General features: G+C 43.2%; 1 protein-coding gene across 2 annotated transcripts in view; it reads left to right on the top strand.

Annotated features, from left to right (window-relative positions):
- Positions 1–22,115, top strand: part of camk2g2 (calcium/calmodulin-dependent protein kinase (CaM kinase) II gamma 2) — a 495,645-nt gene that overhangs the window by 308,350 nt on the left and 165,180 nt on the right. For both annotated transcript variants that reach the window (XM_072282861.1, XM_072282859.1), the window contains exon 5: positions 10,053–10,118. In XM_072282861.1, coding sequence (XP_072138962.1) covers positions 10,053–10,118 — 66 coding nt within the window. The remainder of the gene's footprint in view (positions 1–10,052; positions 10,119–22,115) is intronic.

Genomic DNA, 22,115 nt, shown 5'->3' on the forward strand with positions numbered 1-22,115 from the left:
CTTTAAAGGAGAGATGCCTCAAAAAGATGGCATCCATCATTAAGGACACCCATCACACAGGACATGCCCTCGTCTCAGAGGGGAGGTACAGAAGCCTGAAGGCACACTCTCAATAATTCAGAACAGCTTCTTCCCTTCTGCCATCTGATTTCTGAATGGACATTTAACCCATGAACTACATCATTACTTTTTTAAAATTTCTATTTTTGCACTACTTATTTATACATATTTACTGTAATCCACAGCTTTTTTCTCTATTATTATGCATTGCATTGTATTACTGCCACAAAGACAACAAATTGCCCACAACATATGCCAGTGATATTAAACCTGATTTTGATCAATTATTCTGACTTGAATTATGAATTGAAATAACAAATGTAGGTGATTAAAAAAGACGGTGCGTGTTAGGGAAATTTCTTGTTTATTTTCATGATCAGCAGCCCAAAATCCATAAGATACACCCAGCAGTATTCAGGAAGCAAAATCTTTGTTGTCTAGTGTATTTTCCCTTTGGGAGTTCTGTATGACCTGGTGTTTTTAGTAGTATCCTGAACGTTTCAACGTACTGGACTCGCAAGAATGCAGGTACAGCAGTGATGGCTGTTTCTGAAGTGGACTTGAGGCCAGCTTCAAACTTTGTGCTGGGCTGAAGTCCTGGGGCCTAAACCAGAAAACAAACCGATAATTAGCCGATTTTAGCGCCGAGCCAGATTAACAGGATTAAGGCACCAAGGGCAAAGAACAAACTGGTGTTGAACTCAGTACTCTGTGAGTACTTTCCTCCCCTTGGTGCTGAACTGACTCTGCAGCTGTGGACTCAATTTTGGGGACTCTGCAGTTCATGTTCTTTGTGTTATTTGTTTATTTTTTGAATATTTGCACAAATTTTTTTTCTTTTTTGCACATTGGATTGTTTGGCAGACTTTGTGGTGTGGGGTTTTTCGTAAATTCTGTTGTGTTTCCTTGTTTTGTGACTGCCTGCAAGAAGCTGAATCTCATGGTTGTATTCAGTATACATACTTCGAGCTTTGATTGGAACTTTGACCAGCAGTGCTACCACAGGGATAAGTGTTGGTACCCTTCATGTTAAATACATTACTGTGAACATTAGAGATATCATTGGTAAGTTTGCAGATGACATGAAAAGTGCTGGAGGTGTTGATATTGTGGAGGGTTGCCTCAGACTTCCCAAGTGGAGAGGAGGTTTCCATCAGTAGGAACATCTGGAATCCAAGGGCACAGCCTCAGAATAGAGGCACATACATTTAAAACTGAAATGAGGAGGGATTTCTTCACCCAGAGGGTGATGAATCTGTGCAATTCATTAACACAGAGGGCTGTAGAGGCCAACTCATTGAGTGTATTTAAACTATAACTCATAGTCCATCGAATCTGCTCCCCCATTTGATCATGGCTGATTTATTATTCCAATCAACCCCATTCTCCTGCCTTCTCCCCATAACCTTTGGCACCCTTGAATCAAAAACCTTTCAACCTCCACCTTAGTTACAGGTTTCTCCCGCCTTCCAAAGGTAGAGCGTTCCTATGAAACGGTTCGTAAGCCGGAATGTCGTAAAGCGAATAAGCAATTACCATTTATTAATATGGGAAAAATTTTTGAGCATTCCCAGACCCAAAAAATAACCTTCAAAATCATGCCAAATAACACACAAAACCTAAAATAACAGTAACATATAGTGTAGTGTTCTATGGTTCTAAAAGCAGGAATTATATTATAAATACACAGCCTATATAAATTAGAAATAATGCATGTACAGTGTAGTTTCACTTACCGGAATCAGGTAGACTCCAATAAATTGCAGTTTCGTCACAGTTAAACACTTGCTTATATGAATAACCGCCTGACGCAACCGGCAATTGCCTCTGATCTGGGCCAACATTTACGTGCTGGACAGCACCTCATTAATTAGCTTGTTTATTTCGGCTTTTTTCTTAAAGATGTGCTGGGTGCATTCCGACTGCCGCTGGACCGCTGCATTCTTCACGGCAATGTATCGGTCTGCAGCCCAGAGGTTGGGGACCACTGCTTAAACTATGAAGCTGCCCTCGCCTCAGAAACCAATCAAACCACCCATGACTACCTTTAAATTCCACTTTCGCAGCAATTTCATCACCATCGTCCAGTACTTTCTGTTTCAGCTTATTAAAAAGACTGACTGATTTCTCCTTAAGTATAAGAAAGCTTAACGGAACACCACGCTTTGTACACCCATCAATCCATTCAAGCAATAGACTTCCCATTTTATCCATTATTGGATGCCGACTAAGAGAGATCACTTTGCTACGAGCAGAACCAACAGTAACATCGGCAGGTTCAAAATTCTTTCTCTGTACATATAAATAGTGCGAATGGTGGAAGCAGGCAAGTTCAACGCGTGGACAATGGCCTTACTTCGTTCATCACCATCGAAACACTTAATTATGTTTAGTTTTATGCTAAGTGTAACTCCCTTACAAGCTTTTTAGGCTTTTCCGATACCTTAGAACTCATCTTGCTAACAGATGCTCAAAATAAATCGAGATAAGGCACGTGTTTAAGCAATGGCGGCTAGAATGCAGTTCGGGGGGGAGGAGCTTGGCTGTTCGGGTGTGCGCTGCCTTATTTCGTAACAGTGAAAACACCTTCTGTTAGCAAAAACAGGTAACTAATGTAGGTCTTTCGTAACAGCGAGGTGTCGTAAAGCGAACGTTCGGAAAACGGGGGGCCACCTGTACACCCAATGACTTGACCTTCACAGCCGCCCCTGGCTATCAATTCCACAGATTCACCACCCTCTGGCTGTAGAAATTCATCCTCATCTCAGTAGTAAATGATGTCCTTGGCTAAAAGGTACAATGGAAAAACTTGTTTTGCCATCCATCCAGATCTACCCATTACAATGATGCATTGAGATAGTACAAAGTAAAACAATAACAGACTGTAGAATAAAGCGTTACAGCTACGGAGAAAATGCAACATGCAGGGAGACAGGAAGGTGCCAGATTATGAGGTCAAGAGTCCACCTTATCACATTAGAGGACTCTGACCTTGGGCCTCCAATCCCAGGATGTGCTGACCTCAGGCCTCCAATCTAAGAATTCTCTGACCTTGGGCCTCTGACCCCAGAGTTAGACAACCTCAGGGATCACTGGTCCTAGTTGCCAAGAGCCTCACAGCCCTCCAGTTCCCAAGTGTGCTTGCACTGAGCTGGAACACAGTGATAAATCCCTTAACGAACTTGGAAGGTTTGTTGAAAATTGCCAGTGATAAGTGGGTCATGGAGCGATACCTACAGGCTTCATTGAAGGTCATTCATTCGTGCAAAGAAAACACTCCAGTATCTTGCAGCTGTCTTAGCAAACGTTGCAAATTCCCTTCTGTTGTCTTCTATCGTTATCTCCTTTTTCTCCAGTCTGCCATCACTGTTTTCTATTTCTTTTTATCCTAAGCATTTTAAAAATTCCAGTGTATTGTTAAATTTTTGCCCATCCTTAATTGACCCCTGGAGGTGTCTGTGAGCCATTTTTTTAAGCAGCTGTGGTCGGTTTGGTGGAAGCCCTCCCCTGGTGCTTTGGCTCGAGTATTGCAGAATATAAAGTCAGTGATGATGGTGATCTGTCTCCCTGTCAGGAGTAGGAGGATAACTTGTCTTTCAGGGCAATAGACACACTTTTATAACTGTGTAACGTTAAGAGAAAGCAAATGAATGGCCTTTGTTTTATTTTATTTAGAGATACAGCACAGTAACAGGTCCTTCTGGGCCGATGAGCCCCACACCGCTCAAATACACTCATGTGACAAATTAACCTATTAACCCTAACCTGTACATCATTGAGGTGTGGGAGGAAACTGGAACACCTGGAGGAAATCCACGTGGTCATGGGGAGAACTCCTTATAGACAGCACCTGGCGGAATTGAAACCAGATCGCAGCTGCTGTTATGACATTACACTAACTGCTCCACTACCAAGCCGCACAGTTGCAATCCCACTCCAAATCTGCATAGTGCCTTGATAAATTTTCCAGTATGCCAGGTTCCAAGATGCATAAAGCCTTGTTAGTAATTTGAATCAAGTGGCAGTCTTTAAGGCAGCACACACACACACACACACACACACACACACACACACACACACACACACACAATGCAGGTCAGGCAGCATCTATGGAGAGGAATAAACAATTGATGTTTCAGGCTGAGACCCTTCAGCAGGATCGGAAAGGAAAGGAGAAGAAGCAAGAATAAGGTGTGGGAAGGGGACAGAGTACAAGCTGGCAGGTGAACAGTGAGACCAGGTGACGGGGAAGGTGACTGGGTGGAGGAGGGCATTGAAGTGAGAAGCTGGGAGCTGATTGGTAAAGGGCTGAAGAAGGAAGGAATCTGATCGGAGAGGAGAGTGGGAGATAGGGAAGGAGGTGAGGCACCAGAGGAAGGTGATAGGCAGATGAGGAAAAGAAAGGGGAGGCAGAATGAGGAATGGGGAAAAAAAAGAGAAGAAGGGACAGGGGACAAAGTACCGGAAGTTTAGAGGAAACCGATATGGTATGCATGCTTTCACATTGGAGGCTACCCAGATGGAATAGGAGGTGCTGCTTCTCTCACCAAAGGGCCTGTCATCGTGGCAGTAGGGGAGGTCATGGACCAACATGTCGCGATTGGGAACATGAATTGAAATGGGGTGGCCACTGGGAAATCATTGTTGCTGCGGATGGAGCAAAGATGCTCAACGAAGTCGTCCTCCAATCCAGTGGGGTTTCACCGATATAGAGGAGGCTGCACCAGGAACACTGGATGCAGTAGATGATGCCTACAGACTCACAGGTGAAATGTTACCTCATAATGGGATATGAGGTATTGGTCCTCCAAAGGCAGAATAGAAGGGAACAGCAGAAAGAAAAGTGAGTGAAAATTCCGTTCAGATGCCAGGCCCCATTTGCTATTGGGTTTATCACGTTTGAAGATGTTCAGCCAACATTTCGGGTACATTTGTTGGCACAGCAGAAATAAACAGTGCAGTGGCCTTTCTCAACGAATTATTTGTCTTGTTGGTATGCAAAGCTTGAAGGCTGTGTCAGCAGGCCCAAGAAAGCAGACCGTAAATCTAGCTCTGTTTTTTTGCCTTGTCTAGCTGTGTGAGAAAAGTGGAATGACTTCTATCTTGGTTACTGTGCAAGTGAACCACCCCTGCACAAGGATTCAGGAAGGCCTTTTCAAAGTAAAGTTTGCAAAAGCAAAACTTTTGTTTTTCAAAGCACCAGGCAACAGCTCAGGAAGAAAACACGGAGGATTGTGGTATCAAGAGATCTGATCTCCCAGTAGAGAGAGGAACTGTTGGAATTTCTACCTCAAATTGGTTTCAAAAGTATACCATAAATAGTCATTGAAGAAGTACTTGAAGTTTCATAAATCATCCTGCTAAATTGTCTGTCAATCTGTTCAAGAGTGAGCCTATTTAAAGTACACTTCCTTGCCTTCATCATGCACAAATGAACAAAACAGTTTCCCACCCTCCTGTACGCTAGGACCTTGTAGATGCTGCTCGTTGCCAAATATCAGACCCACTGGTGTGACCACTGTTTCTTCATCCACCACACAATATGGGACTTAACCCATTTAAACACACACTGTGTTTGTCATAGAGTCAGAGAGCACCACAGCACAGAAACAGGCCCTTTGGCCTATCTAGTTGGTGCCAAATTATTTTGCCTAGTCCCATCGACTGCAGCTCGACTGTAGTCCTCCGTACCCCTCCCATCCATGTACTTATAAAAACTTCTCTTCAATGTTGAAATCAAACCCACATTCACCACTTATTCTGGCAGCTTGCTACTACCCTCTGAGCGAAGAAGTGTTCCCTCAGTTTCCCCTTCACCATTTCACCTTTCACCCTTAACCCATGACCTCTAGTTGTAGTCTCACCAACTTCAGTGGAAAAAGCCTGCTTGCATTTACCCTATCTATACCCCTCATAATTTTGTATACCTCTATCAAATCTCCCCTCATTCTCCTACACTGCAGGAAAAAAAATCCTAATCTATTCAACATTTCCCTATAACTCAGGTCCTCAAGTTCTGGCAACATCCTTATAAATTTTCTCTGTGTTCCTTTAATCCTACTAATATTTTACCAGCAGGTAGGTGGCCAGGACTACACACAATACTCCAAATTAGGCCTCACCAATGTCTTAATACAACTTCAACATAACATCCCAACTCCTCCCCACACTACTCTGATTTATGAAAGCCAATGTGCCGAAAGCGCTCTTTATGACTTCTATCTACTTGTGATGCACTTTCTGTGAATTATGGTTCTGTATTCTCAGATCCCTCTGTTCCACCACAATCATCAGTGGCTTACTTTTCATTGGGTAAGATCTACCCTGGTTGGTCACCCCAAAGTGCAACACCTCACACACGTCTGCATTAAATTCCATCTGCCATTTTTCAGCCCATTTTTCCAGCTGGTCCAGATTCCACTGCAAGCTTTGATAGTCTTCCTCGCTGTCCACTACACCCCCAGTCTCAGTGTCATCTGATACAACCTGGAACTCTCAGATTTGTCTTTGCTTATCTTTTCACTTGATATTTTTATCTTCTCCAAACTTGTTTACAAACCCCTTGTTCCATCCTTTTATTCTGTCATATCCACCAGCCCCACAACTTTCCAAGATACACTCAGTGGCAACTTTATTAGATACAGGAATGGAACCTGGTTTAGTCCTCTGCTGCTGTAACAAACACGAGAAAGTGCTGATACTGGAAATCCAAAGCAACACATACATTCGTCATGAAGAAGGGTCTCAGCCTGAGATGTCAACTGTTTATTCTTTTCCATGGGTACTGCCTGACCTGCTGAGTTCCCCCAGCGTTTTGTGTGTGTTGTTTCAGCCCATCCACCTCAGGGTTCTCCGCTGCACACCACTGTTGTAGCTCATGGTTATCTGAGATACTGTCACCTTCCTTTCAGCTTGAACTGGTCTGATCGTCCTCCTCTGACCACTCTCATGAGCAAGGCATTTTCACACACAGAATTGCTGCTCACTTGATGTTTTTTGTTGTTTTTAACACCATTCTCTATAAAGTCTAGGGACTGTTATGCATAAAAATCCTAGGAAGTCAGTAATTTCAGAGACACTCAAACTTCCCTGTCTGGCACCAACAATCATTCCATGGTCGAAGTTGCTTCGATAACGATAACATTGAATTTATTTATTTAGCGATACAGTGTGGAACAGGCCCTTCGGGCCCGATGAACCGCACTGCCCAGCGAACCACCTGTTCAACCCGAGCCTAATCACAGGGCAATTTACAATGACCCATTAACCTACTAACCAGTGTGTCTTTGGAATGTGAGTGGAAATCAGAGTACTGGGAGGAAACTCACGTGTTCATGGGGAGAACAGTTAAACTCCTTACAAACAGCATTGAAATCGAACTCAGGTATCCCGAGATGTAATAGCATCGCGCTGGCTGCTATCCTGTCTTGGCTCCCCATTATGGATGTGGCAAAGTTGTTTCCCATGATGGGGGAGTCTTGTACGACAGGACATGACTTAAGGATTGAAGGGCGCCCATTCAGAACAGAGATGTGAAGAAATTTTTTTAGCCAGAGGGTGGTGAATCTATGGAATTTGTTGCCACAGGCAGCAGTGGAGGCCAAGTCATTGAGTGTATTTAAGGCAGAGATTGATAGGTATCTGAGTAGCCAGGGCATCAAAGGTTATGGTGAGAAGGCGGGGGAGTGGGAGTAAATGGGAGAATGGATCAGCTCATGATAAAATGGTGGAGCAGACTCAATGGGCCGAATGGCCGACTTCTGCTCCTTTGTCTAATGGTCTTATGATGCTTGCTTTGTACAGCCGCTTATCCTTTTGACCATGTCTGCATGCTTTTATGCATTGAATTGCTGCCATGTCATTGACTGATTGGACATTCGCATTAACAAACAGGTGTGCCTAATAAAGTGGCCACTGAGTTTATATTCAGCATATCTTTGGCTCTTTTAGAAGAATAGGGTGGGAGTGTAATTGCTGCTCTTGTGTAGATCAGCAGGACATGCTCCATTTCCAGGGACTTGAGCACATGAAGTAAGTGGCACTGAGGGGGTGCTGTATTGTCAGCATCACTGCCATTACAAAGAGACATTCAACCAAGACTCCCTTCGGTTTGTACAGAAGACATTCCCTCATCTGATCTTGAAGAGAATGAAGATATTCCTTGGCCCTAACTGGAAGAAAATGAAAATATTCCCCAGCCCAGTCTCGAAGAGAATAAAATTTTCTTCCTGGTCTCCAAGCCAATATATAAACATTAGCTCCGATCACTAGAAGCAAATGGTCACTGTCACAGCATTGGACATGTGGCAGCCACAGTTCATCCACAGCGATCTGTCACGAACAGAAATGGGGTAAGGACAATTATTATAGGATGAGGACGAGGAAATATTTGAGAGGAAACTGTGTCACTCAGAGGGTGGAGTGAGTATGCAACAAGCTGCCAGTGGAAGTGATGAATATGGGTTTGGTTGTAACATTCAGGAGAAGTTTGGATAGGTGCGTGGATGGGAGGGTTTGGGGAAGGATATGATCTGGGAGCAGGTTGATGGGACAAGGCGGAAGGTCAGGTTAGCATGGACTAGATGGGCTGAAGGGACTGTTTCTGTGCTGCAGTACTCCAGGTCTGGAGGAACTCAGTGGATCACATTGCATCTGTGAAGGGAAATAGGCAGTCGACATTTTGTGTTGAGACCCTTCACAATCTGCTGAATTCCACTAGCAGCTGAATGTGTTGCTCCAGATTCCAGCATCTGCGGTCTTTTCTGTCTCCACCTGACAGGGGAAACTTGAAATCCGTACCTTCAAACAGCCCTGCTTCAGAGAATTTCAGCTTCTGACTCATGCTGGCAAACTTCAGTTATTTAATGTAATAGACCTTGAGAGGAATTCTAAAGTGTGCAGGAGGAGATTATGCATAATAATAAATTCTCATCCTGAACTACAACCTTACAATAACAATGCTACCGAGTTTGAGTGGAATCATTGATTCTAATATTGAGTGCTCAGTGATTTGATTTGACCATAGACCATAAGACATTGGAGCAGAATTAGGCCATTCAGCCCATTGAGTGTGCTCCACCATTTGATCATGGCTGATTTAGTATCCTCTTAATTGCATTCTCCTGCCTTTTCCTCTTGAACTTTGGCACCGCTACTAATTGAGAACCAATCAGCCTCCACTTTAAATATACCCAATGACTTACCCTCCACGACCATCTGTTGCAATGAATTCTTCAGATTCACCACTGTCTGGATAGATAAATTGTACCTCACCTCCGTTCTAAAGAGACATCCTTGTATTCTGGGGCTGTGCGCTCTGATCCGAGACCCACCTACATTAGGAAACATCCTCTCTGCTTCCACTCTATCTAGGCCTTTTGATATTCAGGTAGATTTGGTCAGACTTCCTTTTGTCAGGAATTATATAAGATGTGATTAAAGACCAAGTCCTCCCTACATCAACTTTGACAGTTGCCAATAATACTGGTAACTCCCAGGAGGGGATGGAGCTGAATAAGTTGAGGAACAGTTGATCATTGCCATGCGGGGTGGGGGGGGGGGGCGGTGTTGTTTGGCATTGGGGCTGATCTAAGCCAGATAGCTGTTCAGGGATGTTTCACAAAAGCCAGAACAGTGCGGGAGAGAGTTCTTCCAAAATGCACAGCTTTATTCAGTTCAATATTCAAGATTGCTTAATGTCATTTCCAGTACACATGTGTAAAGGAGAATGAAATAATTGTTACTCTAGGTTTGAATCACCACTAAAAAAACGTAATAAAATACAAAGGTAGCTTATGAACATCGATTGATTGTATGTCCATCAAGTAATGCTAGGCAAAGGATTATCTGTACATAAGGTGACTCTGACAGAAAATGATGAATTCGTGGTGGTTTGGGGTTGTGGAGCCCCGACCTTACTGCTTGGGGGAAAGTAATCGTATATTTCAAGTACTTTTTTCATACATTCACTGCTTAATTTTTTTCATTTGCAGGGTCACTGGTGGAGAGCTGTTTGAAGACATTGTGGCCAGAGAATACTACAGTGAGGCAGATGCAAGGTAAGTTGGCAACGAGTCTGCAGGAGTCTGCTCTCTTCCTCAACGAGTTTGACAACTTGCGCAGTCGGGCGAGAGTCGGAAGCATCGAACAGTCTTCTGGTGGATCTCAGCGGGTTGAGTGGGACAGGAAGGATTTGTCAACATTTAAGGCTGAAACCCTGCATCTGTACTGGCATTATTTCAAGTTCAAGTTTATTTTCATTCAGCGATACACAAAATGAAACATCATTCCTCTGGGGTCAAGCTGCAAAGCACAGGTCCCCGAGTGGCATGGTCTGTAGCTTGATGGTACATGAGATGATGTCCTGGAGCCCCATCTCTGCAAGAACAAGTGCACAGCAGTTCCTCTTCTCCCCCATTGTTCAGAGGGTTCAGTTCAGTGACTTGTTACGCAAGAGGTTACAGATACAAATTATCAGGATTGATGCAAAACTTCCTTCCCCCTCAGAGATTTTGCCTGACATGCTAAGTTCCTCCTGCAGATTGTCTGTTGCTCCCGATTCCAGTGCCTGCAGTCCTTTGTCTCTCCTAACAAGAATCAGAGATTTTTTCATCATATTATTGACCTGTAAAAGCCTTTTGAAGTAGGTTGGCTTCCTGCTGCAAAATGAATTGCAGACATGGGCTCACGTTTTTGAGTGAATGTGTTACTGTTTGAAATACTCATCAGGGGACATCAGTGGACAGAGGAACAGAGTAAACAATAGTTACAATTGATATAATAGTCATGGGGGACTTCAGTATGCAAGTAGATTGGGAAAATCAGGTTGGTGCTGAGATACAGGAGGGGAATTTCTAGTATGCCTATGAATTTTTTTTTGGAGCAGCTCTTGGTTGAGCCCACAAGGGGATCAGCTGTTCTAATTGGGTGTTGTGCAATGAATCAGAATTGATTAGAGAGCTTAAGGTAAAAAAAAACACCTTTAGAGGCTAGTGATCAAAATATAATCAAATTCACTCTGAAATTTGAGAAGGAGAAGCTAAAGTCAGATGTATCAGTATTAGAGTGGAGTAAAGGGAATTACAGAGGCATAAGAAAGGAGTTGGCGGGAATTTATTAGAGAAGAACACTGGCAGGGATGATGGCAGACCAACAAAGGCTGGAATTCCTGGAAGCAATTCAGAAGGCACAGGCTATATACATTCCAAAGAGGAAGAAGTATTCTAAAGGAAAGATGACACAATCGAGGCTAACGAGAAATCATAGCCAACGTAAAAACCCCAAAGAGAGGGCATATAATAGAGCAAATATTAGTGGGAAGTTGGAGGATTGGGAAGCTTTTAAAAACCAACAGAACCCAAAAAAAAGTCATTGAAAGGGTAAAGGTGGAATCCAAAATTAAGCTAGCCAATAATGTTAAAGAAGATACCAAAATATTCTTCAGATACATAAAGTGTAAAAGAGAGGTGAGAGTGGATTTTGCACTGCTGGAAATGCTGGAGAGATAGTAATGGGGGACAAGGAAATGGCGGACAAACGGAATAAGTCTCTTGCATCAGTCTTTGCACTAGTAGTATGTTGGAAGTTCCAGGAGTTGAGGGTCATCTGGTGTTAGAAGTTACCATTACTAGAGAGAAGGTTCTTGGGAAAATGAAAGGTCAGAAAGTAGATAAGTCACCTGGACCAGATGGTGTACACCCAAGGGTTCTGAAAGAAGTGGCTAAAGAGATTGTGGAGGCATTAGTAATGATCTTTCAAGAATCACTAGATCTCTAATTGTTCTGGAAGACTGGAAGATTGCCAATGACCCTCCACTCTTCAAGAAGGGAGAGGCAGAAGATAGGAAACTATAGGCCAGTTAGTCTGACCTCTGTGGTTGGGAAGATGTTGGAATTGATTATTAAGGATGAGGTCTTAGGGTACTTGGAGGCACATGATTAAATAGGCCATAGTCAGCATGGTTTCCTTAAGGGAAAATCTTGCCTGACAAATCTGTTGGAATTCTTTGAAGAAATAACAAGCTGGATGGACAAAGGGGAAACGGTTGTGTTGTGTACTTGGATTTTCAGAAGGCCTTTGACAAGGTGCCACACATGAGGCTGCTTAACAACCGACAACCCCATGCTATTACAGGAAAGATTCTAGCATGGATAAAGAAGTGGCTGATCGGCAGGAGACAAAGAGTGGGAATGAAGGGAGCCTTTTCTGACTGGCTGCCAGTGACTAGTGGTGTTCCACAGGGGTCTGTGTTGGGACCAATGCTTTTTACTTTATGTGTCAATGATTTGGATGATGGAATTGATGGCTTTGTTGTAAAGTTTGCAGATGATATGAAGATAGGTGGAGGAGCAGGTAGTTTTGAGGAAACAGAGAGGCTACAGAGGGACTTAGATTAGGAGAATGGGCAAAGAAGTGGCAGATGGAATACAGTGTCAGGAAGTGTATGGTCATGCACTTTGGTAGAAGAAATGAAAGGGTTGACTATTTTCTAAATGGAGAGAAATTACAAAAAACTGAGATGCAAAGAGACTTGGGACTCTTGCAGGTTCCCTAAAGGTTAATTTGCAGGTTGAGTCAGTGGTGAGGAAGACAAATGTGATGTTAGCATTCATTTCAAAAGGACAAGAATATAAAAGCAAGGATGTAATGTTGAAATTTTATAGAGCACTAGTGAAGCCTCACTTGGAGTACTGTGAGCTGTTTTGGGTGCCTTATCTCAGTAAGGATGTGCTGAAACTGGAGAGGGCTTAAATGAAGTTCACAAAAATGATTCCAGGATTGAATGGCATGTTATATGAAGAGCATTTGATGGCTCTAGGCCTGTATTCACTAGAATTCAGAAGAATGAGGGGTGATCTCATTGAAACCTATCGAACAGTAAAGGGCCTTGATAGAGTGGATGTGGAGAGGATGTTTCCTATGATGAGAGAGTCTAAAACCAGTGGACACAGCCTCAGAATAGAGTGTGTACTTTTAGAACGAAGATGAGGAGGAATTTATTTAACCAGAGAATGGTGAATCTGTAGAATTCTTTGCCACAGGCAGCTGTGGAGGCCAAGTCTATGTATATTTACGGCAGAGCTTGATAGTTTCTTGACTGGTCAGGGCATGAAGGGATACGGGGAGAAGGCAGGAGATTGGGGCTGAGAGGAAAATTTGATTAGCCATGATTAAATAGTGGAGCAGAATCAATGAGGCAAGTGGCCTAATTCTGCTCATATATCTTATGGTCCAAACAATCTCCTAGGGCGACATAGTAGTGTTGTGGTTAGCACAACGCTTTAAAGTACCAGCAATCCAGGTTCAATTCCTGTTGCTGCCTATAGGGAGTTTGTATATGACTGTGTGGGTTTCCTCCAGGTGCTCTGGTTTCCTCCCACAGTCCAAAGACACACCGGTTAGTAGATTAATTGGTCATTGTAAATTCTTCTGTGATTTAGGCTCGGGTTATATCGGGGGTTGCTGGGCCAGTCGGGCCTATTCGGCGCCGTACCTCAATAAATAAAACAAAAATAAATGTTTTCAGATTGATAACTTTCCATTAGAACCAGAGAGAGAACGTTGGCCTCTTTGGAGTTGCAGAGGGAGCAACATACACAAAATGCTGGAGGAACTCTGCAGGTTTGCAGCATCTATGAAAAGGAATAAATGGTCAGCGTTTTGGACTGAGACCCTTCATCGGGACTGGAAAGGAAGGAGGAATAAGCCAGACTCAAGCAGAGGGAGGGTTAGAGGAATGTCTGTGACAGAGCTGTAGTCACTGACAAACATGGTGTGCATCCTATCACACTGTTCTCTCCACCCTTCATCCCGAGATTGAGACTCCGCAGTTAGCAACAAGGAAAAAAACATGCCAGAGATTCTGACAATTTATTACGGATCACTCTTCACAGTGGAAGGCACCTAAAACATCCCAATAATAACAGATCATCATGGGGGCTGCAGGGAGAGAGGAACTTCAACCATTTTTCTGTTTTATCTAACTTCCAGTAAGTTTTCTCCCTCCCCATTCTCTCATCTTCCACTCCCCATTATGAGTCCCCTCTTTCCCCTTCTTTTCTCCTCACCTGCCTATCACCTCCCTCTGATACCCATCCTCGTTCCCTTTCTTCTATGATCCACTCTCCTCTCCTATCAGATTTCTTCTTTTTCAACCCTTTATCTATCACCTCCCAGCTTCTCACCGTCCCTCCCTCTGCCATCCACTCACTTCCCCCACACCTGGTCATACCTATCACCTGCCAGCTTGTACGCCTTCCCCTCCTCCTCCCATCTTCTCATTCTGGCTTCTAACCCCTTCCTTTCCCGTCCCAATGAAGGGTTCTGGCTCAAAATGTTGACTGTTCATTCTCCTCCATAGATGCTGACTAACCTGCTGTGTTCCTCTAGCATTTTGTGTGCCTGACTCTGGATTTCCAGCATCCGCAGAATCTTTTGAGTTTAAACCATTCTTTATCACTGTGGGAGGTGCGTGGATGTGGAGTACACGGCAAAGAGATGAAGCACAAGAGTTTGAGTCTATTACTCTATTTATCCAATTTTCTTGTGTGCCCCTGTTGGAACTGCTTCCGCCATCCTTTCAGATAGCACGTTCCCAATTACAGCAGCTTACCACTTTGAAAGGAAATCCTCCCTTCACCTGTCCCAATAGACTGTCTTGATCTGAAATGTCGACCATCCCTCTGCCTCCGCAGATGCTGCTGGACCTGCTAATGTCCTCCAGTAGTTTTCTTTTTTAACCCCAGATTCCGGCATCTACCCTCTCTTGGGTCTCCTCCTCTCTCACATTTCCTTGATCAGTCATCTCGAAACAGCAAATTACTAAAACAAAAAAGATCATAAAATTATTACAAGCTAAAAATGCATTAATTTTAGAAAAATAGTGGTTAAATATGTTTTTAATCAAATGTAAATTTCCTTATGTTTCTAACCTCTTAACTGTTCCAATTATGGATTGACTCTGAATAAAGGAAGCAAAATGTTTATTTGAATTGGAGCTACTCAAACCTGGTGTAAAATTCCTGTCTTTATTGTGTGTAGCTATCACAATTAAGGGCGTCAGTTCAATTGCAATGACTCACATTTGTAAGGATGTCAAAGTTCCTTTCTTAGCTAAACCACACCCTGTCCCCTACTGTATCCAAAGCCTCATAGTTTGAAATTCTCCCCCGCATAGATTTATCTGTCAGACACAATAGGTTCATGATTTTACCTCAAGTGCACAAAGATTTTTGCAGCTGGATTTTAGCAATGAATTTTCCATTTATAATGTTGAAGTGGTCCTTTCAGATGCCTGAAGAACTGGTAAGTGGTAGGGCCTTAGAATGGCTGATGTTAGATATTCATTGTTGGACATATCTTACTCTGTGAGCTTGGCCACTTGCTTTGGACCAGAAGAGAGTAGCCCTGGCTCAGTATCTATTGATTCCACCAAGAAGCAACATCTCACTGAGCTGCAGAGCCATACAAGCACAAAAATGGACCCATCTCGTTATCGCAGGTTGTAGAGCTTTGTGGGCAAAATGGTAGCGTGACGGTTAGCACAGTTGCTTTACCATGCCAGCTGTAAGATCAGGGTTCAATTTCCACCACTGCTTGTCAAGGTTTGTATGTACATTCTTTCTATGACCACGTGGGTTTCCTCTGGGTGCTCTGATTTCCTCTCATATTCCAAAGACCTGCGTGTTGGGGTTGGTCAGTTGTGGGCATCCTAGGTTCACGCCAGAAGCATGGCAGCAATTATGGGCTGCCCAGCACAATCCTCACTGATTCGATTTGATGCAAATGATGCATTTCACTGTATATTTTGATGTCCACATGATAAATAAAAGCAATCTTTAAACAAAAAATCTTTAAAAAGAACTGGGTTATGGGAGAAACATCTCTTACATTGCAGCCCGAGCTTGGTGCCTGTTGGTCTCACTGTGAAACAGCATCTCATAGCATTCCAGGGCCATACAATGCAGAAATGGTCCTACCTTGTCCACACTAGCTGCTAAGGATCCATCCACACTAATCCTACAGTGACCCCATCCAATCCAATGAGGGGGACTCGCTCCTTATATCGTATCTGCTCTTTCTGAGAGGACATCCTGCCGTTGTTCAAGGCCAGAGTACCATCGAGCTATTGTAGTCTTTCCTAATGGTACAAGTGCATGCTTTGGATGTTCTACTCTTTGTTTGAGACCATGTACCAAACCTTAACTTTCAAGTGGCCTGGACTGTGCTGCGAGTGGGGTAGGGGATACACAGTGGGGTGTGAAGGTGGATAGAGTTATAGAGAAATACAACTGGGATAAAGGCCCTTCAGCCCAACTGACCACGGTGCCCATCATTCATGGCGCAGATACAACACTGACGTAGGTAGCAAACATGAAACGGGCCCAGCGATGGTGCAATCTGATAAGGGGAGAATCTCATTGAAAGGCTGAGACAGAGTGGACATGGAGAGGATGTTTCCAGTGATGGGGGAGTCGAGGACCAGAGGGTGCAGCCTCTGAATAGAGAGACGTCCCTTTAGACATAGATGAGGAGGAATATCTTCAGCCACAGGGTGGTGAATCTGTGGAATTCATTGCTACAGATGACAGTAGAGACAAAATCATTGGGTATATTTAAAACTGAGGTAAATAGCTTCTTGATTAGTAAGAGTGTCAAAGGTTATGGGGAGAAGCAGGAATGTGAGGTTGAGAAGAATAATAAGTCGGCCACGATGGAATGGCAGAGCAGACTTGATGGGCTGAATGGCCTAATTCTCCTAAATTCTAATGTCCTATCTCCCCTATGGTCTAATCCACCCTAAAGGCTGAAACTCTTTTACACAGCACATCTCTCTAATCGAGGCAACCTTTCACTTTGCAATTTCCCTAATTATTCGGCAGTTAATGTGGCTTCAGTAAGGAGATCAGTAAATCACTCACTGTTGTGCCTGTAATTGAGCTGATCAAAACTTCTGTGTGCTGGTCAGGATTTCACCATCATTAAAGGCCTCGGTCACTTCCTATACCGTGCAAGGTCGCCTCAAGCAGAGGACAACCATCTTCTTCACAAAATGTATGACGTTTCAACAAGGCTCTTTGAATTCATAAGTGTAACAGGTACATTTCAAACAGGGTTAACCAAACAGAAGCATTATTAAATTCATGTTAAGCATTCTGAAGTGGACGATAGTATCGATAGCATTTTATAAGAAAATGTCCAGAATTTACTAAAAGCAAGAGAACAAGTATATATATATTTTCTTTAAAATCCCTCAAAATAACTCAAGCAGAACAAAAGGGGATTTAATCAGCAGCGTGCATTGCCATGGCAACCAAATTCAATCTAAGCACTCTGTGTTTATACGTGGGCCTTCCAAGAATCGGGGGTGGATCACAGCTGGGAGTACAAGACCTTTTGATTTATAATAAAATAGAAAAATAGAATTGGTTTGTCAGAGAGAAGAAACAAATTCAGCAGAAGAAAATATTCTTAATCATACTGATGTGCATTGCCCCGGCACACAGATGTAACCTTACAAACAGGCATTAGAACAAAATGCTCCATGTTATAAATTGCATTATCAGTTATAATTCTCTGTGACGCACATGCCTTAGTTATAGAACCATACAGTGTGGACACATGCCCTTCGGCTCAACTCGTCCATGTATGCCCCTGTGAGCTAGCCCCATTAGCCTACTTTCGTCCCATAGCCCACTAAACCTCTCCTATCCATGTTCTTATCTAGATGGCTTCTAAATGGGCCCACCTCAACCACTATTTCTGGCAGCTCATTCCAAAGGCATGCCACCTTGTGTGTGAGGAAGCTGTTCTGGCATCTTCCCCCTTCCATTTCAGTCCTGATGAAGGGTCTTGGCTCAAAACATCGACTGCTTATTCATTTCCATAGATGCTGCCTGATCTGCTGAGTTCCTCCAGCATCTTGTGTGAGTTGCTGTGCATTTCCAGCATCTGCAGATTTTCTCGTGTTGATAATGTGTTGATAGTCTTTCTAAGCCCCGGAGCGTTTGATGGCTCCGGATCTCTACTCACTGGAATTCTGAAGAATGAGGAGTGACCTCATTGGAACCTATTAAATGTTGAAAGGCCTCGACAGAGTGAATGTGGAAAGGATGTTTCCTATGGTGGGGAGTCTAAAACCAGAGCGCACAGCTTCAGGATAGATGGCGTCCTTTTAGAACAGAGATAAGGAGGAATTTCTTTAGTCAGAGTGTGGTGAATATATGGAACTTGTTGCCGAGGACAGCAGTGGAGGCCAAGTCATTGGGTATATTTAAAGCAGAGGTTGATAAATTCTTGAGTAGTCAGGGCATGAATGGTTACGGGGAGAAGGCAGGAGATTGGGACTGAGAAATAGCAGAGCAGACTCGATGGGCCAAATGGCCTATTTCTGCTCCTATGTCTTATGGCCTTATAAAATTTTATTAAGTCTCCCCTTACTCTTCTACATTCCAGGGGATAATCTCCTAATTTATACAATCTTCCCTTATAACTAGAGGTATACAAGATGATATGAAACAGAGATTGACTGACAGCTGATACTTTTTTCCAAGTTTGCAGATGATTAATAGAAGAGGGCACACATTTGAGGTGAGGGGGAAAAGTTTCAAAGCACGAGTACAGGACATGTCTTTTTACACAGAGAATGGTGGGCGTCTGCAATGTGTTGCCTGGGCTGGTACTAGAGGCAGATATATTAGGGACATTTAAGAGACTCTTAGATTGGCTCATGGATGAAAGAAAACTGGAGGGCTATGTGGGAGGGAAAGGTTAGAATGATCTCAGAGTCAGTTAAAGACTTGGCACAACCCTTTACTGTGCTGTACTGTTCTATATACTATGATAGCAGAACTAGTTTGAGGGGTTGAATGGCCTTTGTCTTGTCTTGTACTCCTATTAGCATCACAGATGGACCTGTGCCAATGCATAAACAATTCCAATTGCATTAAAAATAGAATCATAGAGAGAATTATGTCTTGCCTTTATCATGGGAGTTTGGTGTTTTAGCAGGAATGCAAGCAGGGAGATTTTATATCCCTTTAAGGGAAAAATGGTCATTTGTTTCTGTCCACAGTCACTGGAGTTTTACACAGTGAAGCCCATTTTGGGGACTGGTTGAGGCTTTGTGAAATTCTGCTGCTTGATACCACTGTTGTAAAAGTTCACAATCTGCAGGGTACAGTCATCAGGGTCATCTCTGAACAGTGCACACTTGACCCGGAGATGCATAGGTGGAATTCTGGGACTTGTTCTACTTGGAGCAGAGGAGGGAAGATTCTGTTATTAGCACTCCAGATTGTATCTTTTGACACCCTGACTAATCAAGAACATATCAACCTCCACTTTAAATATACCCAATGACTTGGCCTCCACAGCCGTCTGTGGCAATAAATTCCACAATTTCACCACTCTCTGGCTGAAGAAATTCGACTTCATCTCTGTTCTAATCAGACAATCTTGTATTCTAAAGCTGCGTCCTCTGATCCTAGACTCCCTCACTATAGAAAGCATTCTCTACACATCAACTGTTTAGGCTAGGGGTTCACAATCTTTATTATGCCATGGACCCCTGCCATTAAAGAGGGATCCATGAACCCCAGGCTGGGAACACTTAATCCAGACCTTCCAATATATTCAGTAGATTTCATTGTGATCCCCCTCCATTATTCTTATGGTTTTATGAAAACACACAGTAAAATGTGTTGCTTGCGTTAACAACCAACACACCCAGGGATGTACTGGTTAGAAAGCTGAGGAAGAGAAAGTGCAAAGGCTATGACGAGGTAGAATGGGAGATCAAGAGTTCACCTCTTAGTGTCTGAGAGGTCCATTCTTATCAGAGTAATCAAGCCAGGAAAATGTATAGCAGAATGTTGGGTGAGATCATGAGTGTAGGAGAGCTTTATCAGAGGGCTGGCATGGGGGCAGCAGGCTGAATGGTTTCCTCCTGCACTGCACAGCTCTCTCATAATCATCCCCCAGATAATTATAGTTCTCTCATGCAAGACATTTACATGGTACACGGTGCTTAAAGCAACCTCATGATTACTGGCTGCCACAAGCCATTCTGCCTGGATCTCCTGCATGTTTCTTGCTGGTGAGTGGGTCCACAGTGAGAGCTGACGTTTACCCATTCCTGCACCGATCTCCTGAGAGTGAAGCACCATCTGCTAAAACCTGGCTAAATAGCAATCTGAAACACTTGTGCCTCCTCAGCCGAAAACAAAACCCACTCCACAGGCTGCGCCCAATCTGGCTTCTGTCAAGTAGATACTACCTGTGCACAATATTTGCCTCATAAAATCAAAGGGATATCTTCCTGACAAGTTTATGTGGAGGCCTGCCAATTGAATTTTACACTGCAGTTGATACAGAGGAATAGGATAAATCTTTTGTTGCTGAAAGAACAGAATAATTTCCACTGGCAAATCACCATTAACATTGAAGAGAATACAAAGGACTTTATTGGAAGATCATTAAAGGCAGCTGAAGACAAATTCAAGATTATTGTCATATGCATAAATGCCTGTGTGCACAAGTGTAGTGAAAACCTGGCAGAGCATCACAGGCACATAGCATCAGATAAACAGCATCCACATGAAAACGTAAATACATAGCCTAGTGGTTAACCCAACGCTTTACATACCAGTGACCTGGGTTTGATTCCAAAGACTTACCAAGTAGGTTAATTGGTCATTGTAAATTGTCTTGTGGTTAAATTGAGGTTGTCAGGGGTTGCAGGGCAGTGCAGCTAGAAGGGCTAGTAAGACCTTTTCTGTGCTGCATCTAGAAATAAATTAAAATAATAATAAACGTACCCTCATATAATTAAGCCTAACTGGAGCGACATGGTACCATAGTGATTAGCACAGTGCTTTACAGTATCAGCGACCCAGGTTCAATTCCCACAACTGCCTTTAAGGAGTTTGTACGTTCTCCCCATGACCGCGTGGGTTTCCTCCAGGTGTTTTTTTTTTGGTTTCTTTCCACAGTCCAAAGATGTATCAGTTGGTAGGTTAATTGGTCATTGTAAATTATCCCATGATTAGGCTAGGGTTAAATTAAGGTTTTCTGGGCAGCTCAGTTCAAAGGGCCACAAGGGCCTATTCTGTGCTGTATTTCAATAAATAAATAAAACAAATTATACAAAATCATACAAGAAAGAACTCAATTAAAACAAAAAAAAGTCCATTGTAGTGCAAAGCGGTCATAGTGTTGCTATAGTGAGTGGTGATGTGCAGGTTGTTCAAGAACCGGATGGTTGTAGGGAAGTAACCATTACTGAACCTGTTAAGAAGCTCAGCGTAGTATATGGTGACATTTTTGTACTTTGAACTTTGGTATTATGGGACTTCAAGCGTCTGTGCCTTCTGGTGGATGCAAGAAGATGGTGTGGCCCCACTGGTGGGGGTATTTGATGATGGATGTTGCCTGTTTGAGGCAGTGCCTCCTGTAGATACTACCAATAGTGAGGGGCAAAATCTGTCACGGTCTTTATAAGGTGACATCAGGATTGGTGGCACGAAGTTCAGTCAAAAGGTTGAAGGGCTGGTGTAGATTTCGGAGAGTTTGAAGTGTATGGAGCTTTTCAAAACGAGGTCAGTTTTGAAAATGAGCACCTCCTTATGCAGGATTTGGTGTGGGTGATGGACAATGGATGAACAGGTTTGGTGTAAGTTAGACAAGGTAGCGGGCTTGTTTTTTTATCCCCAGTAAATGAAAACAAAGCAAATTGCGGATGTTGGATAAACAGAGATGCTGGATGAACTTGGCCACTTAATGGCATTTATGTAAAAAGAAACCGGTAATGCTTTACAGTCCTAGCAACCCAGATTCAATTGCCACTGCTGCCTGTAAGGAGTTTGTGTATTCTCCCTGTGACTGTGTGGATTTTCTCTGGGTGCTCTGTTTTCCTTCCACTAGCCAAAGACGTCCCAGTTGGTCGGTTAATTGGTTATTGTAAAATGTCCCCGATTAGGCTCGGATTAAATTGGGGGAATTGTTGGGCAGCATGTCCCAGTGGGACCGAAGGAGCTATTCTGCTCTGTATCTCATTA

This window comes from Mobula birostris, chromosome 18 (assembly GCF_030028105.1).
Source record: "Mobula birostris isolate sMobBir1 chromosome 18, sMobBir1.hap1, whole genome shotgun sequence".
In the NCBI taxonomy this organism is placed as follows: Eukaryota; Metazoa; Chordata; class Chondrichthyes; order Myliobatiformes; family Myliobatidae; genus Mobula; species Mobula birostris.